Below are 27,730 nucleotides of genomic sequence, written 5' to 3'. Positions count from 1 at the left end.
CTTGTATACAGAGTGATGACATACTAGAAAGGTGGAAATTGAAATTAAATATTGATTTCTATTGAATTATAAGGCTGTAATTTCACCATCAAGTGTTCAATTCTGAAGCATCTTAGAATTTGCTAATAACAAGCTTGATTCGCCACTAAGATTCAGGTCTCTGTACCAACATGTAAAATGAACCCCATCACCAAATCCTGCTGAGTTTAGTCAGGTCAGTGAACTAGCAGTAAAAATCCAAACCTGCTGACTGACTCTTCTGCTGGTGTCCTTACAAAGACTTGAGTTACATGATACTGAATGTAACAAAGGGATTCCAGAGTCACATTACATCTTTATGCTGTTTGATTTGCTTAGAATTTTTTCCACAACTAGATTTTACTAAGGCAGTTCCACTTGTTCTGCAAGTTTCCTAGATTGATTTTGGGTGGCTGACTCTCACTCAGGTAAATGGAAAGGTCAAAATGTGCACCATCTCTTAAGGCACAGAATGCTGTTTTCAGCAGAAGTCCGCAGCAAGTCAGCTGAATAAAAATCCAGCATGAGAGCCACCAGCATTTTAGATTGATCTTGGTAACACTGCAGTGATGATCCTGAAATCCTTACTTAGACAAAGCTTCCCCTGAGTCCCAGATAGCTGACCAGTAATTGCACAGATTAACACATTTAATGAAAGACCTGACTGCTTAAAGTTTATCTTACTTTAGGTTAGCAGTTCTAAAACTCTTCCAGCTATCAATATAGCTTTTCTGAAAATTTCATCTACCAAACTAAATTGAAACTGCCATCTCAAAAAAACTCCATGCCATCTACAGGGCTAGTATTACAACAGGTTAAAATATAAGGGTGAAATAAGATTAATAATTGAAATAATAAACTTTATAAATTTAAATAAACTTAATCAATTTTAAATATCTGTATATTACCAGAAGCATAGAAAAAGAGAGGAAAGAGAAATAGAACCATTATAAAAGTTTACTTCAGCCGTGGTCCTGTAAGAGTCTGTTTTGGGCATTTAACAGTTAAAGAAGCAGGGGCATGCTAACCGAGCACATTAAAACAAAGAGTTGGCAGCTCTTGAAGGAAAAGGGCTTGTGCTCCACTGTTCCAACTTGTCAGTCAACTCATGCCAGCACTCTCCTTGTCTGCCTCTTCTCCACACCCTCATTACATGTATCTGTCTGGACTGATCTGCTCATCTGTTCAGGGACTCTTCTGACAAGTCAAAAATTCTGCCTCTTTCTGCTCTGGAATTGGATCGAATCACCTCAGCTTTTTTTTGTAGCCCCACCAGGAGGCTTTTTACTTATGGTCTCATTCTCTTTGCCTTCACTACTTGTCTGTTTTTGATTTGTAGAATGGAGGAAGCCGAATTGCTGAAAGAAAGATTCCAGGCCATAACAGTAAGTGCTCATGGTTATAATTCATTATTTAAAAAAAAAAAAGGCTTAGAAGTAATATCATTAATGAGCTGCTGTGTATTTGCTGAATAATGATTTATCCCAGGACAGAAAAAGAAAAGACTTTATGTCTGCTTGAAATTATTACTTAATAGTGCTAGTTTAAAAGATACCGCTTTAAGACAGCTAAGTTGACTGTACTGACTTTATTATGGGTTGTATTGCACTTTAAAATTAAATTCAAAGCAGTGAAAGTGTGTGTGAAAATCACTACTGGACAGTCTAAAACACACATTACTGTCATCATACTGAATGTTTGCCTGAAGGTCAAAAGGCAGCTAGAGAATTCCAGAACAAATCAATTTTCACATTTCACAATGTGAGATTAAAGATTTTTCATTTGAACTGTGGAATTAAATACAATTTCTGAGTTATTGATGATCTGTCATAAGTATTGCTGTCTGAAAAGTAAAAAAGGACAAGCTTGGATTAAGCAAATTCCTACCTGTCAGTTTTCAGAGGAAGGACTCAGTGAAGTTTATGCTGAGGACATTAGAAAAAATTTTCAGTTTCTCTTCTAAAAGGAAATCTGAGTGATGATTTCTAGTGTGTGAAAGGAACAACTAAACTATTTTTAAAGTAATACAACCTGATGTTATAAAAAATGGCTGAATCCAAATTCTCCTCTGATTTGATCTCCATTGAAACTTATTTAGTTACAAAAGGCTTAAACTGAAACAAAATTCGGCCCTCTGATATAAAAGGAAAACTCCAGAAGGATCATTTACTCTCTTAGTTAAACACAAATAAAGGAAACAAAGGTATTTGTCACATTCTTAACATGATAGATTAGTTGGGAAACACTACTAGCAGAATAAATGGTGGGCAGAATTAAAAAATACTTTACCAGGATCAAAATAAATGTTAAAAGGCATAACTGGAAATCGACAGGAAACTAATAGGCCAGGTTTTAATTCAGTTAAGTTTTACTATGGCACTTGATAAAAGCCAACAGGAGCATTTATTGTATTTACTTCAGACCTGACACAAGGCCACAATAAGGTAGTTTGAAATGTTTTAGAGGGTTTAGAGTACATTTATTTGTTTAACTGCAATGTTGCTTGAACCAGGGTCATAACCTGGACTTTGTCTCTAGTGTATGGGCTCAAAAGATAGCAACTGTTTTGGCACTCCAGAGAAGTCCAGGCCTTGCAATGTTTTATGCTCCCTGGGAGCTAGGAGCAGGAAGAGGGCAGCACGTTTGTCTGATGAGGCTCCTGTGAACATACTCAGGTTGGCATCCTCCATGTGCATCTTTGCTTCCAAATGAATACCGGAGAAGTATTTTTTTAAGAAACTGGGGCAGCCTCCAGCATTTTGCATTAGAAGAAATACGAAATCATATTTGGGTTCTGCCTATGACTTCATTTATTACACTTCCTGTGTCAAGGAGCTATTTGCTCTCTACTTTCATCAGTCCAGAGCATTTAATTGAAACACTCTGGGTGTTCTGACTGCAGAAAGGAGGTAGCCTAAATAAGGTGAAGTTATCAGCCTTTAATCTGCAGTATGAGTTGTCTAGGGAAACAACACACTGCAGTTACAATAGCAAGCCCTCAGTGGGTCTGGGAAGGTTTGTCTCAAGGAACACACCTGGGAATTTCAAGTGCTACCTACCGGATGTTTGCTGTAAAGGATCTAACAGAGGATAGCAAGGGGCACTCAGCAGTCAACAATTGCACCTGCACTAAACCTTATTGGTTTCTGTTGTTAAATACCTGTCTCCTTGACAGCAACTGGCTCTCACAGAGCCAGTAGGATTTTCAAAGTCTTTTTCAAATCTTCTCCATGTAACAAATAAAAAAGGAAAACATTTTTATTGTTTTTGTTAGGGATGTTTTTGTTATTAAATATTTTGATGCTCCCATGGCTCTGGAAAGGAAACTTTTTCCTTTGTTATGTAGCTACCACCTGCTACTGGTGTATATAGAACATAAAAAGTAAAAAATCAAATGCCTCCATTTTGTTAGCAAGACTTCCATACCGTAAATATGAAAGCTTTAATATTTTTGATGCTTAATGGGTTTTAATACCTGGAAAATTATATGAAAATAAAAATACGTTAGCTAAAACATTAGCTGCTCCATGGAATTTGGCAGTATGTAGCATTTTCCAGGGGACCAAGATCACCATCTTTGGCACCACTGTAGAACACTGATACAAACTAATAGACTTGGCAGACAAGGTATTTCACAAGGCACTGCTCTATGGATGCAATTCCCTTTCTTTCAGACAGATCCAGTTTAGAACACAGTTCATTTCTATGTACAAAAGTCAGGAAAGAATCCCACATGTTTCAGTAGGAGTGAAAATTAACACCAAGTCTTACCTTGCATTGATGCACAACAGAAAGGAATGGCCGAAGATGCTCCTTCATAAAAAGCAAATCCTGTTCACATTAAAAAGAGCAGTAAGAGAGGATTCAAGGACTTCTGCCAGCAACATGATTATCTGCATGGGCACAGCACAAAGTTTAATAGAATCATGGCTCCCTTAGCTATCCAGGAATAAACATTCATTCCATTAGATGTATAGTCAAATCTTCATAAAGCAAGACATGACGTGCAAACAAAGCATAGCAGAATACACTGTAGGAAGTGTTCTAACAGGTTTTTAAAGTTATTTTTGCACACGAGGTTCAAAAAGATTCCTCATATTTCTTGGCTTCTAGAATTAGACTAAACTATATAGATATATAGACTAGACATATAAAAGACAATCTATTTCAACCTATTTAATCTGGATGACTGTATAATGGATATTTAATACCAACCAGTGAAATTAAAATATTCTAGAACACCAAAGGATACAAGAAGAAAACCTTCAGAGAAAAAGCATTGGACATTAAAGAAACACAGACCTCTTAAAAAAAAAAAACAGGCAAAAGTTTCTTTACTGAATAGGTTCCTTATTATATAGTTAGTTTAGAATGCACTAATTTATGCCTTTATACTCAGATTTCTTTCTGCACAGTAGTTTATGTACAAATACTGATTTCAGACTGCCCAAACTCTTATTATAGCTCAACTGGTACAAAAAGAATATTCAAATTGACTTAGAATATTTTTTAATCATATAAACCAAGTAAAAGTTCATTCTCTGGCTAAGAATCTTATCCAGAACTTTAGTAAAGACAAAAAGAGTTTTCCTTAAGAATTGTTATAATCTGTAAACACAAGCTCTTGTCACACTGCTCATCTAATGATTTACAGGCCATTTATACCATTATATCAGTAATATTTCCTAAGTAAGGAAAAGTGTGAAGATCAGAGACCAGATACTATGTCTTCTAAATCAGGAATGGCCAAGAAAAATCCAGAATAGCAGCTCTAGGATAAAGTCTCTGACAAGGGAAATGGAAGAAAAATTACATATTGTACTGATCCTAAATCAGTAACTTTGTTAATTGTATTAAAGAGCATTGGCAAAACACAAAACCACTGCACAGATAAAAATAGCATTTGTTTTGAGAGAGAGTCCCACCTATTCTGTTTGGAGTATTAAAAAGGCAGACCATCAAGGAAAAGTTGTAAAGTGTTTATAAATAATTACTGTACTTAGCAGACTGCGAGAGATCAGTGACACTCTGATGTTCACCTGCTAAATCCCAGCATAGTACCAGTAGTGCTTGGCCAGCCTTCCTATCCTTCAGCAAAGTGTTCTTAGAGCCTGTGGTCCCACTGCTAATTTCTAGTTTCCAGTAACAGTGAAGTGATTCAGCCAAGCACACCACGTCTCTTCCTGTTTCCAAATCCCGGATCCTAGGGAAATGGTGGAGAACAACTCCTGGCCTTACGTCCAGCATTTCCTTTCTGACTTTCTCCAGTCTTTACACACAGCTGGGTCCTCGGGTGGGCTGAAAGGGCACGGTTCTTCCTCTGTTTGTGAAGAAGTTAACTCCTTCCTAAACCATACTTTTCTGAAAGCAGACTCTTCAAAAAAAAGCTATCACTTTTTTAACAGAATCAAGCTGTTCTAATTGAAAGGAAAGAGGGATTAGCTTCCAGTCAACAAACGTTACTGCATAGGACAACAGAAGATTCCATTTACTTCCCTAAAATACATCAAGAAACAAGTACAAATATTTGTTGATTGGCACATGGCAAGAGAATAGCCAATTAATACACCTTATTAAAATTACTTTCCTTTGGCATGATTCCTTTGCCCCTGGCTGCTGAGGACACAAGGTACTAAATCAGTGTTTGGCTGCACACACAGGAGCCACAAGGTTACCCCATGTGACAATGCTATCCAAAAACAGGAGAGGCTCAAGTATTGCCAGCGTTAAGACATTTTTCACTCATTTCCTTTTTTCTCTAATCTGTATATAAAAAGGATTAAGGTGGCACAATGATAGACCAGCACCACTCGAGATTTTTCTTCTAAAGATCCACAGCCATGAAAACAGCCTGTGCACAGGCAATTTTTTATTTTTTTTAAATTGAGAGGTAGCAACAACATATATGAAGTATCTTACATTTCTCTGTTCTCATCTTTACCATTATTTGACTAACAAAATAAATTTCTATACCTTTGTTTATTTCAGCAATTAGCCACAAGATACATAAACTCAGTGCTGGATTCACCAACAGCCCATTTCATTTAATGATGTATCACAGTTGCTCAGTGCAGACTCTTTCCTCTCCTAAACGATGTGTGGGCTGCCTTAGGAATTCTGGTCAGAACCCAGTTTTAGTCTCACCCTGCATGTACAATTCTCAGTGTACTCAAATGGACTTTCTTCCTGTTTTCATCCCCTACCCTTCCCAATCATTTTTATTTTGCATCATCCCTCCTTTGTGGTCATTAACACATTTAAATGTACTTTGGAGAAAGAGCAGTGGAAACCATAGCTGTGTAGGATCAAGTTGTTGCTGCAAAGAATTATGCACTGACTAAGCACCACATGAGCTTTAAAATAAGGCTTTATTTGCATGGATTGATTTCACCCTACTGAACAACACATAATAATTTTATTAACAAGTAATTTCTCTAAACAAAGTTTCACTGTTCTTAATTTGTAGGACAAAAGAAAACTGCAAGAAGAAATTACACAGAAACGCCTAAAAGTAGAAGAGGAAAAAATGAAACACCAACATTTAAAGGTAAGTAAAGTGTTAGATTTATGTAACTAAAGATAGCCTTGAGTCACACAGCATGAATAAAGGTTGGGGATTTTGGAATGCAAATCTTCATACATTTAAGTTGTGCTTTTACTGTCAAATTTTCACAGCTTTCTGGAGTCTTGCCAGGACTCCATTTGACTTTAATAAGCATCACTCTTTGAAAAAAATTACACTGTGGAGCTAATGTTACTTGATCACTTTCATGGCATAAAATGAGATCATAACCAGGAAAAACTCACAGATGAAAATTAAGCCTCACATGTCAGACTGGGTGTGTTTACTCCCTAATCCCACAACAGCAGCCTCACTTGGTTCAGAGTGCAGCACAATCATAAGGTCTAAGTGCACTTTTTTCCCTATTAAAAAAATACCCTATTTATTTGGCTGTAGGCTTTTTTCAGCTTGTTTAATTATTCTTTAGTGAAATAATTAAAATAATTTTGGCAGTACATGTCATTTAGGGAGATAAGACAAAAATCTGTGCTTCCAGAAATATGCAAGACTTGGTATTTTCCATACTCTTTTCATTATGTGAGCAGATAAACAGTTTCAAGGAAGATATATTGAATCTAACACCAGGAGCGTGGCACGTCTCCTTGAGCAAAGGTGAGAGAAGCATATTTAAAAACAGACTCCTTTTCAAAACAGACACCAGATCCTGAGTTTCATCCACCCTTTTCTTTTGTGTCAAGCCAAAAAACTGAGAAGTCATGATAAACTAGTTCACTGGGCCAGGCAAGCCAACATACAGCCAGGCCCAGGTTTTATTGGAAGGTAGTTACTCCAAGGACAGGCTTGACCATTTGTGTAACATCTTGTCTAAAAGGGAGGGGAATATCTTTTCCAAGTCCTGTAACCTTTGAGAAGCAAACATGTGACTCTATTCCTCCATCATAGTACATGGCTACATTGAGTACTGAAAGCTGTATTTCAAGTTTCCATGTCTATAAATCCAGATGACTCTTTTGCCCTTCTCTATAAAGGGATAAACTGATCTGTTCTAGACAACCAGCTAATCCTCACTAGTGCTGGGTGCAGACAGAGCCTTAGGGCAGTTTCCTTACAGACCTAGTACATGTTTGTAGCTAAAATTAATAGGTACAATGGAGTTTTAAAAGTTAAGAAATCAAAAACCAACCTTGCACTTGCTCTGAAGAAATTTTATGGAGTTTTTAGAGAGGCTAAAACAGTCCTGGAAAAATACTACTGAAATGGTTTTCCTTTGGAAGAGAACAGAGGATGTGATTTCTTTGTCGGTTCTTATGAGAAATCATACAGATATCACACAGAAAAGATTTTAAATTAAATCAGTCCTATTGCATTTATGAGGCAAATCAAGGATCTGTTGAGGAAATTATTCACTTGGAAAAGAAGGTTCAAGTGTACATTTAAATACTATAAATATATACTTACATACACATGTATGCTGTATAAATACATACATTATTTGGAGCACACAAAATGTAGACTACTTTTCCCAACTCAGGAATAAGACAGGCACCTAATATCAAATACAACATTAGTACATGAACATCTTTTGCTTGATGCCCTAGAAGCTTTGTCCCTTAATGAACATTCATGCTTCAGACTAATTCAGGTATTCCAACGGGGTCAAACAACAAAAGGATCCAGTGCATAAATTGCTTTAAGACAGATTTAGACTTCTAAAACATTTAAACACTGCAGTAAATTTTATTGAGGGATTATTTCCCCAGCAATTCAGGTTGATTTCACTCATTTATACACATACCAGTTGTGCATGATGAAGTCCAGAGCTCTGTGATCTATTAGTGTAACTCACACCTGTCCCCTAGGAAACTATTGCAGGTTAGTAAATCTCACTGCCATAGAGATGTTCTTGTTAGATGGATAACACTATCCTGTTCCTCATTTTGTCCTTCCTATTTATAACCCTTAGCAAAAGGTTTATTAAAAGGTTGTTGCTTTGGTTTGTGGGGTTTTTTTTGATTGGAGCTGCTTTTTTTTTTTGGTTTTTTGTTTGTTGTAGGCTTTTCTATTTTAAACTTCCATTTTGTAAATAGGAATCCCTGCTCTGGCTTCCCAATGACTTTGTTTGCTGTCCCCAGGCAAACTTCCAGAAAGACAGAGATGAGGCATCATAACAGATCTTAGTTATCTGGTAGAACTGGAGAAGGAACATTTATTCCCTGCATGAGCACTTCTATCACATGAAGTGATGCATGCAAGCAAATACACCTGTGTGGACAGGGCTTCACACAACTGTGAGGGGTATTGGGGGCTGCTAGTGCGGGTACGGGGGAAATTTCATCAAGCATTTCTAGATGCACCAACAACTAATCCTTCCTCCTATCTGGAATCCTTCTCACTGAGGCACAAGGGAAAGGACCAGACAAAATTGTTTTAAAAGTGCAGTCAGCACTGATTTGCATGTACTTTCTAAGAGCTTTTACAGTTTAGCTTATTAAGTATCAGGCTTCTGACATGCCTGAACTCCACTAGTGCTACCTTGTAGGTGCTGGTCACACACCTCCTTCCTCTGGTAGTTAACAGTGTTGAACCACATTTTTTTGTGAAAAAACATGAAAGTTACTTATGCCTTCCCCAAAATGTTGTAAGGTAAACTGCCATACCCCAGGAGAGCAAGACCCACAAACTCAAAACACCTTTGCTTTCCAGTGAAAGATGAATCTTCCAGTGCTAAGCCAGCCTTGTAAAGGATTGCAGTGGAGTTATACCTGGAGCACACACTGTAAATTATTCACAGAATTTGCAGAATATTGTCACAGTACTTTTGATATGTCCCTGAACCACAAAACAAAGTGATTACTTTCCAGCCTTTGGCCCTTTCCAGGGTTTTATCTCATCACAGTGTATATGTATCCCTTTCCCTTAACACATGGAGCCTAACGCAAAATGAAAGTGCTTTCATGCAGTGCTATAACACATGCACAGCCTAGTTCTGAGCTAGAGACACTTTGTCATGGAAGGAAATGCTAGAGAGCAGGAAAAAAAACCTGTCAGGCCCAAAGCAGTTGCTCCTGCACTGGCTTGTGTCGCTGCTTGTGTCGGAACAGACTTGAAACAGTGTTTTATTCAAAGGCTATTTCCAAACTACACAATGTGTCATTCTTTCAAAAATGGCTAATTAAATGAAAAAGATTACATGGCATTTAGTTGGGAGTAGCAGCAAACTGCTCTAGAAACATGCAAAAATAACACTATTGTGTTACACTTGTATTTAGGGTGTTTGTTTTCTTGGGCCTAACCTACACATACAGAAGCATTTGCTGATTTCAATTGATGGTATCAGTTTCTGAGGTCTACAGTGCCAGCCCTGCTGTAAATCTCACAAGGAATTATACATTTATTTCTGGAGACATCAGTGCTAGACTAATACAGTTCCAACCAGGATGACAACCTCACTTTTCTAGAAGCCAGACTTATCATTAAAATCTAAACAGCTTGATAGAAAGGGAATTAATAACTATGTGCCCTCCAGCTTGAGAACACAGTATGTTGTGGTCAATAAGAGTTGTGCCAACACCAGACTACCTGCATCTACCAGATCATGTATCACTATCCTATTAAAATCTGCATTTATTTCATTAGAGCCTAAGACACAACTCTCAGGAAGTGCTGCCAAGTGATTCTACAGCCTGAGTCACGGCTCAGGACATCAGTTTGGAGCAACCTGTTTACCAAGATTTCCTAGAGTCCAGTGTTGAGAGAGACCAAATGCTGTCCTGCAGGCTAAGGCAACTGTAAACATTGCTCTTACATCCCACAAGTAAAATAATAAAAAGCACCATGGAGTGCACAGACTTCTCCACAAGCCTGTTTTAGACATACTTTCTATGACATTATATGTCAAGTGGAAAGTAGCTTCTAACTGCAATCAGGTCCTACATATATATTCCTCTGCCAGTTGGGCCTCAGTAACAACCTCATGGAAAGTACACAATAAATAGAAAAGTGTAGGAAGCAACAGTTTAAGTGACCCAACACAGGATGCAGGCAGGGATTCCAAAAGCCCCTGCAAGCAGCACTGAGGTCCACGTAGCCTTCTCACCAGTGCTGGCCACACTCTGCCTCAAGCAGCAGTAGTAAAAATTCAATTTAATCTGCATCCACATCCTGCAATTAACAAAACCATATGGGGCAAAAAAAGCAAAAACATAACATGGAAATTAGACAGCTCAAGGAATCTAAATTATAACTGGAACATTCATGTTTAATTAAAGACTTTATATGTGTGCTGGTTTTTTGCCTGTTGAAAGAGTATTTCTATGGAGTCCCAACTCCTTCCCCAAGGCAGCAACTGGATTTATATCCCTGAGATAGACTGAAAGGAGTAAAAAGGGTGCAAGAAAGTTGGCATGATTTACAACTTTTAGCCTGCAAATATGAAGTTATCTCCAAGAATATTTTTTTTTCCACACCAGGAGTATTTTTGAGAGCTCTGAAGACTTTCAGGTACCACCTTTCATAGTGTAAAGCAGCTATAGGAAACAATCAGTCCATACAACTGTATTTCAGAATTTGAAAATACAGCTGAGAGAGATACCCTTACCTGTGCACATGCAATACAGCCATTTGTAAGCCACCACTGCACAGAAAGAACTTCACAGGCACTAATCAGGTCAGGACCTAAATACCTAAGATCTGGATTGCCCCTACAACAGCAGCTCTAAATACATGGCAGGTCTGCTGAAACACTAACCAGTCACCAGCTGCCCATGCTCCATTTTTCCACTGCCCCTCTTACCCCACACGTCTTCACCAGTTGAAATGTGAGTTCACGATCATAGTTACACAAGATCCTTGTAAGTTCCAGGGGTAGCATTGCATCACTAACTCCCTAGAGACCTCTTACTCCTATACAGTCTTATTTACAGAAACTTTTCATCTTTTAAATCTCCCTTCAGAAGTTATGCAATGCCAGGACCCCAGAAATCAGGGCTATTGAAATAAAACAACTGTGCTTCTGACTGGAGCCTTTCACATGAGTCTGTTATATGTAGGGTTGTACAGCTGGTTTGCTTTATTGAAGACACACACCCCACTGGATCCACTTACCAATATTAATTTATTGTGGATAGCAGCTGACATACTCTACATTTTTGTTGGATGAACTAATAAAATGGGACATTGTTCCTAAAGATTTTGGTTTTTAAGCCAATCTCAAAATGCAAAAGTTGTTTAGTATTTCTCTTCCAGTGGCACTCACTGCAGTCAGATTGCCTTATGCTGGATAGATCACAATGCTGTGGATCACATCTGTGGCATCAAGACAGGTACAGTAAATGGTTGAATACCCTAACTTTCAGCATTCACTTGTCTTTTTTTTCCCCATCAGAAAAAGGCCTTGAGAGAAAAATGGCTCTTGGATGGCTTTAGTTCTATGACTCCAAAAGAAGAAGAAGAAATGCAAAAGCAGAATCAGGAGGACCAACAACGGACTCATGAGCTGGAACAAGACATTTTCAGGTAGGGAAGTACCCCTGCCTTTGTGTCTGGATTTAAATGGTTCCATCTTAAAAGTCCTATCTTATTTTGGAAAAGATGAAAATGTCAACACGTGCTAAACACACACAGAGTAAAGCAATCTTTGTCATGTTTTCTACTCAGTTAGAACTAGAGAATACAAAACACAATTTTCCATACTTCAAATTGTAACAAATTGCACAATAACTATATTGCAGAGGACTTGTTTCTCTAATTCCAGATATCCTTCCCATGCCTTATTCAGTAGGTATAAGCCACAACATATGGGGCTTGTTCTGAGATAGCAATTGTTGAATCAGAACTTCAAAATAACAATAAATTTTGAAAGTTCTTCAGTTTCTCTAGGTCCTGGCACAGCCTTTAATACCTGACTTTCACCATAACAGCACTTCAGAGCAGTACAGGCTCCCTAGCCCCATTAGTAATACTTATCTTCACTTTTCTATGTGTTTTGTACTCAATTTAGTCCCAAAAACCTGCTATAGTAAAGGCCTTTTTTTCACCTTTCATTAGAGTTGTTTCTACAAATCTCATTGCCTAGCGCATCCCTATCACACAGGGCTAACATTAAACTGCAGAGACAGTCTCATGAATGACTCTTATTTACTATGAACATGATTCCAGGTGCTTTTTAGCTTCAGTTAGCACCTCCCAAAGTGAAGAGCTGTGTACACAATCAGCTCCTTCCCTGGGTCCAGGTATATTGACTGGTACTACCCCTTAGCACGCACAGAAAGAATGAAACATTCCTGTTCCTCTAGATTCTGGAAAGTTTCATCATCCTTTTTCAAGTAATCTTCCTCTATTTCAATTCAATAGCATTTTCCTCTCTACTTTTCTTTCACTGTCGTCCTACACACACTCTTTCAGTAAAGTTGACACCAAGATTACCTTCTCTGGTGATCTCCCATCCTCTTCCCTCCTTGCTCCATCTCTGACACAGAAAATAATTCTCTTGGCTGACAGGTAGCAGCCTAGTGGTAGTTTTTCCTATAATTATGCTGACTTCTTGCTCAAAAGCACTTTTCTCTGCAGAACACACCTCTGTAGGATTCACAGTTGCAGTGGTAGGAGGTAGACAGCATGCCCTGAAAAGAGCCCAGAAAGAGTTGTCACTTGGAAGGCATGCAAGAGGGCTCCATACAACAATGTGATTGCCAGAAAAGAACAGCATCTAGGGCTAGAATGGGCTAAGGAGCAACAAGGAAATGGTGCTGAGCAAGTATTTCCCCATCAGACCACTGGAAGTTCAGGTCTTCTCTAAGTAGTGAGAGGAGAGATTAGATTCAAAGTCCTGTTGATTGTGAGAAAAGCCTGAGCTAAGAATTTAGGCAGCTTTATTCACATGTCTTTTGCTATAAATTGTATTTCCTACCATTCTCCAACAGCTGTTTAGCAAGGGACTCTAGAAAAACATCCATGTTGCCTTTCAAATAGCATTACATCTCATTTATACATATCCAGCCCAGTTTCAAACCAGCCAGTGGTGATACAGAAACCTAGGAATAAAGTCCACTAATAAATATAAAATATGCACCATCCAGTACTTGCACAGTGCTTTTGGTATGCCACAGATATCACCAAAGCCAATCAAAGCTTGTCTGACCTTTGACCTGTCCTGTAAATCAAACATTGCTAAACTGTCATGTAGACATATCACACAGTAGAAATAACATAAATTGAGAGGCACAGCAGAATTCTTTCTTCTAAGCATCTGACTATTAAAACTCACTTGATTCAGACATGATCAGTTTACTCTGTTGACTACTCTTGTGTGTGTTTTATCTTCAGTTAAAAAAAATATGAATCACTTTGAACACTTTTGGATTACCCTTAGACCAGTTTTTGTTTCTTTCTGCTGAAAGGATTTGCAATTGTAGGCAGATTATTTACAGTAGTGGCAGGGGCCTTGCCATCACCCTCCTAAATGGGACCTCTGTTTTGAAACATTCTCTATTTGGGTGTCAAATTGAGCTGGTGTATGTCTGCTAATCAGTTCAGATTTGAACATTTTTTTTACAAAAGGGAGAGTTCCATTCTTTGTATCAATGATGAAACATAGCAGTGTTTAGCAAGCAACCTGAACCACCTTGCAGACAAATGGCTGAATGCTTTGGTTACAGACAAAAAATTGCATTTACATTATCTGTCCTATTTACCCCCTTTACGTGTCAGAAGCTTCAGTGAGCCAAGTAAGCACATCCTTGGTCAGGGTACAATCTGAATGAAGGATTAGGAGTCCTGTTTTCTCACTTAATCTTCAGCTAATAACACTCATTCTTGATGGAATTAGTTGCTAAACAACATATTTAAAAATGCAAAACAACTAAGGTCTATTCAATTGCTTGTAATGTGATGCATGAAGGCAGACTCAGGCTATACTCCAGAGCTGCTAAAGCATTTGACTCACCTCAAAACTTGTGAGGACTTGTTAACCGCCTTTTACCCTCAGTCTGGAATTCTTCAGGCTGCTATCTTCCTATCTGCTTTTCATTCTTAAGCTTTTTTTTTTTTTTTTTTCTGGGGTGGCAGTGATGCCAACTCCAGCAGATCAGCTGGTGGCCAGCAGCACCCAGGCAAAGTCCATAAATTTTCTTAATTCAGCTGCTACTTTGGCAGAGAAATCTTCCATTTAGTGCCTTGACTTCTAAGGTTTCTTCTCTCATCCACACCTCCATACTACTTATTTTCACCTCTCATATAAGAAGTGCTACTCAAAAAGAGAAGGACAAATATTCAATGGATTGATTTAATACAGTAGCTATGTCATAATTCCATTTCTCTCCAAAAAAATGCAGCACTGTACAAAAGGTAGCTTCTTATAACTGCTAGAATAGTTGCTAGATCCTTTCAAGACAAACTGTGATATAATTTCATTAAAATGTCATTGATTTAGAAGTTTCTAAACATTTCAACACCCCAAAAAAATCCTGGCCTAACTTTTCAACTGCATGATATTATAAGGGCTTCAATTTCTTTGAACTATACAAATTGCATCTCTTAGAAGTTTTCTTTCCACAAATTCCAGTGTGCATACTCACAACACACTCTGAAAGTTAACCATAAAAATCTGTTTTTGAAAGTAAAACTGCAAAAGAGATACTTAGAGTCTAGATGCAATTCCCATCATATGGGTATGAGAATTTTTCTCTAAACCCACTGAGCATTGAATCAGGTCTCTTAATTACCATATAAAGTGGGTGTTCATATGAGTGCAAGAGCATATATAAACTTTATTTCTTGATTACCCAGGTAAATATATGGTGTTTATAATCTTTGATTTATTTGGGTTGTGTTTTCTCTTTTTTTCCACCTCTCTTTTTTCAAGTATCTCCAAGATCTTTCCTCCTCTTCTTTCACCTGCATGTCTAGGAGTGTTTAGAGCCAAGACTGAAATAAACCCACAGTATAAGTTAATGATTTTTCAGCTCATTATGCTTTTGTGAGTTTTTAAATTATTTTCAAATTATGATAATATTGCGATCAAGTCTCATCTAAAAACACAACATCTCAAGAGATTAAACAAAGACTGTTCCACAAGAAGTGCCAAAACATGGCACATGGTTATTACTTTCTTTTATAGCTGTCCAAAAATATTCATCGCCTCATAAAAATTTTTGTATTTTAGCACTATAATCAGTACCTTTGATCAGGGCTCTAAAGCTGTCTTGGAGAGCTCAGGTCCAAAGATTTAGCAGCTTTAAAATATTTTTTTTAGCTTTTACTTTCATCCTGAAGGTATTTTTTTTTTCACATCTCAGTTCTGAGACCTGTGATACCTTTGTATATCAAAAAAAGGACGTTGTCACCAACAGATAAAAGTCCACATAGTGCCCCATTAGTGTAGCTCTACATATCTGAGTTTAAATAGAGCAAGAGCCATAATGTTAATTCATATTCCTCAGCCACACAAGGAAATCAATAATGCTTATGCATCAACCTGCATTCAGCTTTTCTAGTCTGATTACTTTAAAGGGATGACAGACTTTAATCACTCATGGTGATTTTGGTGTAATATTGTGCATCCTAGCACATAGTAAAGAAGTCAAAATACAAAAATACAACACTTTTTTCCCTCAGTGTTATAGGCCAACACTTCTACAAGCACGTCTGTAACTTTGTCTCAGATCATCTAGTTGTGACTATTCTGACTTCGCTCAGCAAAACATGGTATCAGTTGCAGCTGCCTTAGGTCTACAGTCATTGATTTCCAGCATGGATTCAAAAGCTCCTTCAAAAAAGGAAGGCATATTTCACTCAAATACGGATGCTTTCAAAATTCGCTTTTTTTTCCTCAAGTTAAAAAAAGTTCTTTTAAAAAGAACCAGGAGACTGAAGTTATACAGCATTAACCTACAGCATAAGACATTCAGTTCAAATCTGATCTCAGAGTTAAATCTGGAGTTAGATCCTAGATCTTCATGGAAAAGTGACCTCCCAACTCAGCTAATAAGGCAAATTCTATCTAAAACCCAACAAATACACACTTATGCAGAAAGGAGCAGTCTTGACTAGAAAGAATAAAAAAATAGGATACAGGACACCTGTTTAAGTCACTGCCTTACTCAACAAAGAACTTGACTGAGATACTTTACAGGTGTGCTTTAACCCAGACCAGAACAACCAGCATAGCTTTCTCCCTGTCTCATAAAGAGATTATATTTTTTATCCTGGACCTTTCTGTCTAGAAGTGTTTGTCATACACTAAGAAAATAAAAACTCTGATCAGGAAAAAAGATGCTTTAATCATTGTACTCAGCTTTAACATGCAAAAAATACAACACAGACTTAACACATAAGGGTAGGGAAGGGAGCTGTAACATATATACCTACAGCAAGTGTCGAAAGCCCAAAAGAAATTTTAACTCCTGAGCCTCAATATTCCTTGCACATAACAATAAAGGTTTTTAAAAGAAAATAGTTAACCTATCAGCCAAAACCTAACTGGCAAAATAGTTCATGTTTACATGTGGAAGGCTTTGTTTGTTGTTTGGTTTTGGTTTTTTTCTTTTTAAATGAAAATACTATTTTACACTTATTTCCCAATGTGTGTGAAATTATAAGCTGACCTCATATAAGAGCAAAGTTTGACCAGGTAAGTAGAACCAGTCCTACTAATGTCCATATTCCCAATGCATCAACTCTACAATGTTGTCCTCTGCCTAATATTAAATCAAATGCAACTGTGATTGCAGACTGGAGAAGGAAATTGAGGCTCTGGAAAGAAAAGAAATGGAAGTCTCAGCTAAGGAAGAAGCCATTTTAAAGAAACTGAAGTCTGTTGAGAAAACAACAGAAGACATAATAAAGGTTAGTGCTATATTATTCCAGAAACAGAATTTATTACTCAATCATCATCATAACCAGGGAAAGGGGAACTAGCTGGATCCCATGAGTGGTCACAAGCTTTTATCTTAAGTGACAGCAGTTGAAACACGAGGGGTCAAGATGTTACATTGTTTAAGTGCCCATACCTCTCTATTTGCTTATTTATGGGGGTGGGGGAGCGATTCCTACCTTTACTCATCTATAGCACATCTCCACAAAACAGCATTGCCACTGACACCCGGCAACTTTGCATCTCAGCCAGAGACAGACATAACAGGTACAGACCAGGTACAGACCTGGTCTACTCATAGTCCAGGTGATGTGCCCAGCTAAGCTGCATCATGCTCTCCCCTGACAGAGGTTATGATGAAACACATAATGTTATCAGTCATTAGTCTTTGTCAAAAGGTCATTTTAGTATTTTCAAATCATCTTAAATCATCTCAAAAAATACAGCAATGAAACTAAACTTCATCTCTCCAGTTGTTCTTACATACACACACACATTCTCTAAAGATACACAGGGAGATAAGTAAAACTGAAAAGCCAAAGTAGAACCTTTAAAAAAAAAATCTTTGAAGCCAACCAGGTTGGGCCACAGTGGGAGGCTAGGTCACTATTTAAACATTTGATAATATTTTTGTCCTTCCCTGTTTGACTTGGAATCATATCAGCAAAAAAACTCACAGAAATTTCACTTTCTCACTCACCATGCTCCAACTGAGCATGTTTCACTTTTAGCCCCTTCTCTGTATGAAGCTGCACACACAAAAGGTTAAAACTATCAGGGAAACCAAAGCACTGTCTAGTTAACATCTTAAAAGTAACTATCACTTTTATTGTTAATGGTTCTCTTTCCCACCTAGTCTGTGAAGACTGAAAAAGCAGGATTTGAAAAAGGTACGTTTAGTCAAAAGAATATTTTTTTAAAAGGTCCTTGTAGAAGTAAGTTAAAACATACTAATGCTTTGTGGATCTGTGGATCTTCTCTACTCAGAGGCAGCAGACTACATATATGCCAGCATACCTGACCTTCCCAAGTATTTCAGACCTTCTGCACTGAGAAGTACAGCACATGCTGATACCGATGATGAAGAAAAGAGAAAAGGTACTGCTTATTAGTAACTCCAGAAGGTGTCAATATGTACAAAAGCTTCCTATATATTGAATCTAATACACTTTAAGCAAAGAATAGACATTACAGATATGAGAGACATTCTCATTTAAGCTGTGTTACCCGTTAGATCATCAAAACTGAGAGGTGAGGGAGTGGTGTAAGGTATGTGCCACTGAGAATAACACCATTGACACTTCTTTCCAGTGCTTCATTCCTCTGCCTGTCATAACTAAGTACAGACTCCCTTCATATCACTCATTTCACATTTTCTATCTGCACTTACAGCTGTTGGGCAGCTAACAGTACTCTGGTTATTTTCCAACTACTACAAAGCCTCCTAACCCTTCAGAGTGCCCAAGACTCTGGCATCGCAGCACATTGAGCTCTTTCAGCTCCTACTTTCAGTCCAGCATAATGCCAGGGGCCAAGGTTAAGTCTGGATTTCTTGGTCTATCCTATACTGAAAACTGTCTCATCAACAGCTGATTTTTTCCTCACAGAATCAGATCTAAATGAAATTTTTTTTCCACAGGATAAAAGGGGACATTCAAAATGAGAATCTAATATAGTGGTTGTGTATGTGATAATTTCACATATTAAATAATGCATTCTGACAGATGGTCTCTATCACTGTCAGAACTCCTGTATTTCTTGCAGCTACTGCATTACCAGTTTAAGCACTTGTTTCTTTCAACAGCATTGTTTGCCATGGAAATTAAGGTTGAAAAAGACATGAAGACAGGAGAAAACACAGTGTTATCAACAATACCTCTTCCCTCAAAGGAGTTTAAAGAGACAGGAATTAAAGTCTATGATGATGGCAGGAAGTCAGTCTATGCAGTATCCTCAAATGGGAGCACAACACAAAATGGGATGGATGAACTTGCTCCTGTTGAAGTGGAAGAACTGCTACGGCAGGCAACTGAAAAAAATTCTCAGTCTCCCACAGAGTACCATGAACCTGTATTTGCAAACAAATTCTGCAGGCCAGTTACTCCTCAGAAAGACAAATTAGTCTCTGGACCAAAACCGGAAGGCACTGACAAAAGAGAGATGAATGGATTTAGCAATCATCAGACAGAGATCTCCCCCAAAACAGAGCCCTTTATGGAGCAAAATAAAGAGAATGGGTTTGATCTTCCAAAGGTAATACAACCAAAGTCTCCCTCTCCAGTAATTTCCCATTCAGAGAAGAAAGTGCATACTAATCATGAAAACAGGATGATTCATAATGAAGAAAGAAATGCTGCACATGAGGAATTAAAACCTTACCAGAATACAAGAGAAAGACACAGTGAGACAAGGTTTTTAAATCCCTGTCATCCTAATGAAACATCCCCTGCACCTCAAGATGAGGAAGACGTTCGATACAACATTGTCCAGGCTGTACCTTGTTACGTGGATGAGTCTGAACCAGTGACAATGGTTTTCATGGGTTATCAGCGCGTTGATGATGACGATGCAGAAGCAAACCAGAAGTTGTCCCAATATGATGGAGTTATCCGTGCAGAACTAGTTATCATTGATGATGATGATGAAGATGACAGCAAATCTGAGAAACCAGCATATCATCCCATAGGCCATTACAGTCAAGTTTATCAGCCACCCAACAGAAAAACCACAGAAGTCCCACAGACAAACCCTGTGAGCAGTCTGGGTGCAAGCCTGAACAAGGTAGCCCACAAAAATTCCATTTCCCTGCAAGAACAAGAGGAACACTTAAGCTCACCGACACACCATGCTCATCTTCACAGCCAGATGTCTGGAGATGGTACAGAAGATCCCTCGCTAACAGGTAACAGAAAAGGAAAATCGTGTCACTGCTGTTCGCTCATGTAGCAAACTGATATTGCTCTTATCTGCTGGCAACTGTTTCACTTCTTGCCTTGTTTGGATTGTTTCAGACTAATATGCTATTAATAGTAATTTCTTTGCTCTTTACCAATCTACATTTTGGATCTGTTGAATTATTTTGGTTTTAGCAATGCACTATTTACAGTATCAAAATTTGGAAAATAAACTATCACAGAACAGCCATTCCTGTAACCTTTAAAGATTAAAAGTAGCTCTCTTTCGTTCCATTAATGCTACCACAATTAGCAGAATTAGTTTTCATTTCTTGCAGGTAACTAACAGCATTGCTACTTAACACTTCCTCCTCCCTCACTGGCATGTTTTTGTACCTGTCTGCATTCCAACTACTTCCTAGATCATCCAAGTTACACCTTAAATCAGAAAGACTGCTTAATAACTAGCTTTATTTTGTATTTTTAAGGAATCAACATTGCCAACATTGACTTGATAGTGTTTATGCAAGTTTTAACATTTTTTCATTAACCTGAGTTAGATATTTTTCATAGCTTCTGAAAGATAATGAAACAGTTTTCATCACTATACATGGTTAGTCCAATAGTACACAGAGCTATTTTTGAATACTTTTTATATTCTAGTAATACACACAGTATCTATTTCTTACTACAAAGTTTTATTATAAAAGTTTGAAAGCAATAGCAAAATCTTCCAGAAACATAGAAAACTCTTCTTTATGATTATGTTGCACTTTAGTGCAGACAACTAAACTGCATTTAAGTATACTTACAGAGCAGCAGATTTCAGACAGTACTCACATTCCACTCGAAGCAAAGAACACTCTGGCTGAATTACAGGAAGATCAGGGGTCCTGATCCCACATTCTCTCCCTCCAGACAATTTGCAGAAAAAATATAAGTTTGGGCCCTGCCTAAAGCTGTATTGACAGCCCAGGAATTCTTTACACTATGTGTAAAGCCAGGAGAGAGGATGATCATTGGATCATGTAAGAACTTGCAAGAATTTTTGCATCAGTAGGCACTGATTGGGAAGAGCTGCTCAGCAAGCAGTGCTCTCAGCTTTTAAGAGCATCAATATCATGGAGACATGCACACAACAGCCAGAAATATTCCAGCAGTGCTGCCCAGCATTTCTGATCAAAAAGGCCACTATACTTTATTACTTGAGGACCTTTGCTTTCCTCAAGCACCATCCTGCCATCTGTGCGCGTCCCTGTATCCTCCAGTACCAAGGGCTGCTGCTAGCAGCTCTTATGCCAGCAACTGGAAGCAGAAGTAGTACAGGCAAGATAAACCACTCCAGAAGCTGGTCCAGCCCATTATATTTTGGGCATAGTCCCTTAATTCCCCCATCATAGATGTATAGGGTAATGGAGAAGGGATACACACCCACCCACCAGCAGGTTTCTACTGAAACAGGTCATTTATCCTACAGCCTGCTGAGTGGGTGCTCCTGAAGGTATCCTGGGAAAGAGTTTTCCAAGTAGTAACTACAAGCTGGCAGTATCATTCAGATGGGCCATATACAGGCCATGAGATGTTGGCTGAGCACCTCTATCTGTAACAACCCCCGTTTATTTTTGTCTCCCAGGAGAAGCATCCAAAATACCTACATTTTTCCCTTCCACTCAGACACTTCCCAAACAATCTTGGTTCTCTCTCATTTGAGGATAATGGAAAACAAATACTTACTTTCAGAAGAGGGGACTAAGTGCAAATATAGCAAAGATATTTGAGAATCCGTCCTGTAAATCAGTATTTGGTCTCACCCATTTACTTATAACTATTCCACCAGTAAGAAAATGGCCAGTTGGGAAAAATGGATCCCAACTAAATTACAAGCAGTTTGGCAAGTGCCTCAAAAATTCCCCCAGTCAGCACTGCCTCCAAGTGAGTATCTTAATGGCTAGTAGAATTTGGAACTAAGCCATATTCTTCTTTAGCCCTCCAATTATTTATTGTCACTCCCTGGGACATTTTTGATCAGTGGAAAAAGCCAGGAAGTGACTCAATTTTTCCCAAGCAAACCTATAATCCTACTGAGACTTCTAAAAGGGAAACAAAACCAGGAAAGCCTCTCTACATCTAGAACAATGTATTATACAGAGCTGTTTCTTAGAGAAGTATGTTGTTTTCAAAGCAGTCATTGATGCTCACCCTAGCAGGTTCACCCTAAACACCACTAGAGAAAAGAAGGGAGCCAATTATTTTTGGTAGCTCATCATTCATTACTAAAACAACAAACAGTAAAACAGAAAAACTAATCCTCTCTGAAACTGAAGCTTTAGGAGGCACTTGCAGCATTTAAACATTAAACAAGCACTGAGGACTCTGAAAGACAATGGAAAGCAAAGAATCACAGGACAGACCAGCATGATGGCCCCTCACGTAACAATTGTTCTTTAGGAAAGAAATGAACCTTCAGAACAAGTAACTGAAATAGCTAATGATGGCCAAGGACACAGAAGCAGAGGAATTGTTCCATGTGCCAATCTATATAGAGAAATATCAGATTAAATTAGGAGCTGTTCACGCTCACAAGCTTACAAAGATGTAGGACATACCTCTCTCCATACAGCAACAATTTTCCTTTCCCCACAAGCTCCTGTCCCCACCAATATCCCAAAGTATGTGCCCTCAGAAAAACTATACAGAGAAAAGGATGACAACACTAATTGGTACACCTGTATTTGCATTATTAGAGCTTATTTTCTTCTTTAAATTTCAGGCAAATTAGTTCAAGTGCAAATGTTTTGAAGATGCAATACTCATTAGGGAAATGAAAAGTCCTTGTGAGGGAACAAAGGCTAGACATAGTGAAATGAGTAAGGAAATGCAAAACTAAAGCTGAGTAAGCAGCAAAACCTACTGACAGTGTAGAACAGGTTCTCATGGGACACAAAGGTCCAAGGCTTTTGGCAGCTAGCTAGTCTAGATGAGCTTTTTTTCCTCCTTACCACTGGAAGCATTGCAACCTTCAAAAAACACAATGGAGACAGCTCCATTTGTGTTTAAGAAAGTAAAATACAAAAATCCTTTTTAATGAAGATTCATGCACACCATCTGTTCCTGTAATGTACAGAGCAATAAAAAAAACAGACTATGAGGTATAAGTGAAGCATCAGACTGACTGTTCTCAAACCACACTGAGGACTTGAATCCTTCAGAATTCCTCAGCCTGTAAAAAGTACACAGTGTCTTTGTAAGAGCTAAGGTTAACATCAGTGGTTCTATGATATAAAGTTACACTCAGATGCTTCTATGATTTGCAGCAACTTCAGCATTCAAAACATAACTCAAGTTGGACACTTGCTGACATGTGTAAATCAAGTAAACAGCTGCTTTGACCCCTCATCTCAGCAGAGCCGTATGCAGGGTGAAGGAATGAGATGCTATTTTGGGTGACTCTTCAAACTAACGGGTCAGAGTAATGGAGATTATTCCCACTGCATTCTCAGATCAACAATGTGCTGGGGGGAGGCTTTTACATATCAAACAGCATTGTGTTGCTGTTCTAAAAATAACCTTAACATTAAATCATTTGCCTTGCAGTGTCCCTTTCAAACTTACCCTCATTATACCCAGTTACAGACAAAAGCCATACTGATGTTTACATAGGTACTGTTACTGTATCAGATGAAATCAGGAACATGACTGATTGAACACTCTGACTCACAGCACCAAGAAGGAAGTTTTCTCTGAGCATCACAGAAAATTAAAAGGTTTCCAAACAGTTACAGCTCCCACTGAGGAGTTTAGTTTAAACAAAGAGTTTGTTTAATTATTCATACATCTTTTTAATCTGTCAGCATCCAGTCAAGGGCAAAACCAACTCTAATATGCTAGTGAACGTAACAGAGACAAAACAGAAGATAGCTGTGCTAATTTTTAAATAGCTATTACAGAGCAATTTCTTAATATACTCACTTCATTGCAAAATTACCAGAACTAACACCTTTTACTGATTTCTTTCTATAACACTAAAACAACGCTTATTCTGCTGGATTAACCACTGGAGGTATGTGTAGTCTTCATTTTTCTAAATAAGGAGATTTTGCTTCAGAAATAGAAAGAAAGACTTAAAATGCAATGGCTTTGTTTGTTTATTTTTTCAGCTCTGAGGATGAGAATGGCAAAGCTGGGGAAAAAGGTGCTTTAACAGCTGTAATGACATGGAAGTAAAATTTACCACTCAAAGCAGATAAAGCTAAGAAGACTTTCTTCCACATACTTTTTCTGGATCATAATGCTTGTTTTTCTCCTCTGTTTCATGGGCTATTTTGCCCTCTGCATAATCCAATGGACTTTAATAGACTTCCAGATTTGACCAACTGCCGCACATACACAAATCACATCCTGGATTTTGTTAAAAGTAGTGGGAAGTTACCCAAGGCCATAAATGCAGTGTATATACAAGTATGAAGACATGTGCATACCTGTTCTCACAATCAGAAATATGCTGTTGCTATATACACAGAGCAGGTAAACACCCATCTCCATGGAACTTCATGGAGCACTGTTTCACATTAAAGTGTGCCAATCTAATTTTGACTGAAAATGCTGTTTCAGCCTTCTTTTTGTAAAAGCATTGGTTAATAAAAAGCAAAATGTGAGAGAGGAGCAGGAAGAATGTAAATATAAAAAGTGCTTTCCAGTTATACTACGTTGGGTTAAATGTAAAGCATTCCTTTTTAAGTGATAGCAGAACAAACCAAAAATAATTAAGCCTGCATATTTAAATATTTAGCGACCTTCTAGAGCTCCATAGTCCATTCACCCTTTTATGTTACATATGACAGTGTAGCCATCCTCACACCCTGCTCTCTTCAGCATCCCACAAACATGCTGCCCACCCACAACCTCACAGATAAATCCTGTGCATAATAATACAAACAGCCTGACCTCCTGACCATGGTTTCACCTCCCAGCTTGCTGAGAAAGCCCTGCTTTTCCAAGAAACTGGTTGCCAGACAGGCAACCAGTTCATCAAAAACAAAAACAAAACAAACCAACAAACTAACAAAACCCAACCAAAACAAACAAACACACAAAAAAAACCCCAACAACAGAAAACAACCCAACAACCATACTGTTTAGGTTTCAGCTGGCTGGGGAGCTAAAATCAGGCAAGCCTCCCACCAGAAATATTGAGTTGCCAAGGGCTTGTCCTGCAGATGCAAACAAAGATGTGTTACAGGTGCAGCCAATGCTGGGCACTGTTCTCCAGCAAGTTTCAAGGCTCCCACCAAAGAACAAGTTAATTCTTTCCACATGATGGAGGAGGTAAGGGCCCTAAAAGAAGGTACAATCACACCTAGAAAAATCACATCCAAGTGAGATTTTCCAGTACATAGTTCTTGGGCGGAAAAAGTGCCTCATAGCACAGCACACCACACCCTTATACTCAAATCAGTCCAACAGCTTTAATTCACTAGGTCTTAGCCTCATTTGTAACACTGAACAGATAAAGCTCAGGTTGTGGTATTCTGGTATAGGTGACTCAAATTGTGCACCAGCAAGAAAAAAAAAACAACCTACTATAATTTTTTCACTGGTCTTCTTTTCAAAGCAGGAAACTGAAGTTACTACCTCATACTGAGGCACAATGGTAGTAATTGACTGACTTGTAGCCTCTAAACATTTGGTGGCTCCCAGTCTGATGTGGGGAATAATCTCAAATTTTAAGATCTGTCAGAAATTGTTACCTGGAGAGTGGAATAGTAGATAAGAACAAATAAATTTTATTATAGTACACTTCCTCTGTGTCTATCCTGTTGCTTGTTGTTGTTGTTCTATGGTGGGCTTTTTTCCTTATGCTTCTGCTGTTATTTGCTGGTTGTGAGAGCAGAAGGCTTCACCCTCAACTCTTAAGGATACACTAAAAAATGAGAGTAGGTGAGGGATATGAAGAAGTCAGGAGCAGTTTTTGTAACAGCAGCAGATGGCTATGGATACTCATCCTCTGCCCTCCCCAACAACCTGTAGTATTAAACTTGAATAACATGGAAAACGGAGCAACTACCATCACAATACTAGTCAAAGTAGTTTAAAAGAAAGACTGAAAAGTTTTGTGCTTCTGGAAAGCAGGAGTGTTCATCATCTGAGTGCTACAGCCCCAGAGCTTTCCTGCATCCTGTAGCAACAAGAACAGAAATACAAGGTGGAAAACATTTTTTTTCAAATGTCAGTAGACATGCCATGCAAAACTCTAATCATTAAAGCCAAGTGATTTCTAAGGTCCAGCAAGACAAAAGTCTCTCTGAAGCAAAGCCAAAGCTAGAGTCTTTAAGTGCAGTATCATTTGTGTGGGATCATTATCATAAATAGCTGATTCAGAGTGATGCAATTTTGTGGTTTACATTATGTAAAGTCACTTTTGCACAGCACAAGGAAGACCAACAGAAGCTAGACAGTGGTTGAACTAGGTCAGGTATGAACAAAAACAGGTGGTTCCAAGCATGTTCTGAAAAACATGTCCTGTGCCACTTCCTCAAGGATACGTAACAGTTTCTCCCTTCACTCAAACCCCTTAGAAAAGCTGGAATCAGATTTATGTGAGCAAAGCATTTCTCAGACCTACTAGCAGATCATCCCTGTTAAGCATCCTTCTATTCACTCGGATTCTTCTTACTTCAGCCTGCAAAAAAAAGTCTAAAACCACAAAGGTATTAACTTCTGCACAGAAACGCAGAATACTGCAGTTTTTCCGTAAGGATTGCTGTTCATCTTGGATTGTCTGGAAAAGGATATACCCACATGACAAAAGAAAACCATCCATACCTGCTCAAACAAAAGCTTATGCACAGCTATCAAGCAAACACCCATTTCATAATGACCACCTGTATGAGCTGGCTTGAATTTAAAGATCGAGTTTCTTCATAAAGCATGAAAATTTTTCCAATTAGTTCATTTAGGAACCTTCCTATTTTGGAAAACCTTCACATGTCTCAACCTCTCACTGACAGTTTACAGAAAGCAAGCAAAACAGAAGTGCTGTTATTTGAACAAGGGCGCCACGTAGTGTTACAAACTGTGACAGAATGCACAAAGCAGGCAATCGTCTCTTCAGCCTTCCCCAGGTGAAGGAAAAAACATGGCCATTATTACACTGACTTGGACGTCTCCCCATCTTTGATTTCTGACAAAACAGAAAAAAATGTAGCACTCAGTGTGAGGAGGAGAAATTAAGTACACCTTCCCCTGGTTCTTTCTGAAGCCTGAAACATCAACTAGTGAAAAATTACTTCAAGAGAAACAAAGTAGCAGCGAATTCCATTACATTGGAGTTGTGTGCACCAATTAATATTTGTTCAAAACACAGGCAAAGAACATGATTTCTAGCTAAGCCAAGAGCAGATGACCAGTATTTGGAGGCTGCACCTA

At 38.3% G+C, this 27,730-nt stretch overlaps 1 protein-coding gene across 1 annotated transcript; it reads left to right on the top strand.

Annotated features, from left to right (window-relative positions):
• Nucleotides 1-1,141: 1,141 nt before the first annotated feature.
• On the top strand, nt 1,142-26,104 carry PALMD (palmdelphin). The gene is made up of 8 exons (XM_082287222.1): nt 1,142-1,403; nt 6,485-6,565; nt 11,925-12,055; nt 17,269-17,383; nt 18,268-18,301; nt 18,399-18,509; nt 19,216-20,313; nt 24,463-26,104. The coding sequence occupies exons 1-8, from the start codon at nt 1,359-1,361 to the stop codon at nt 24,504-24,506; spliced, it is 1,659 nt and encodes a 552-aa protein (XP_082143348.1). The 5' UTR covers nt 1,142-1,358; the 3' UTR covers nt 24,507-26,104.
• Nucleotides 26,105-27,730: the final 1,626 nt, after the last annotated feature.

Source organism: Coloeus monedula, assembly GCF_965178545.1.
Source record: "Coloeus monedula genome assembly, chromosome: 9".
In the NCBI taxonomy this organism is placed as follows: Eukaryota; Metazoa; Chordata; class Aves; order Passeriformes; family Corvidae; genus Coloeus; species Coloeus monedula.
This window is presented reverse-complemented; position numbering and strand designations above follow the sequence as displayed.

Coding starts and splice junctions, on each gene's coding strand:
- PALMD (XM_082287222.1), top strand. CDS start 1,359: ATGGAGGAAGCCGAATTGCTGAAAGAAAGATTCCAGGCCATAACA. Junction 1,404..6,484: donor AAAGATTCCAGGCCATAACA/GTAAGTGCTCAT, acceptor CTTAATTTGTAG/GACAAAAGAAAACTGCAAGA. Junction 6,566..11,924: donor TGAAACACCAACATTTAAAG/GTAAGTAAAGTG, acceptor TTTCCCCATCAG/AAAAAGGCCTTGAGAGAAAA.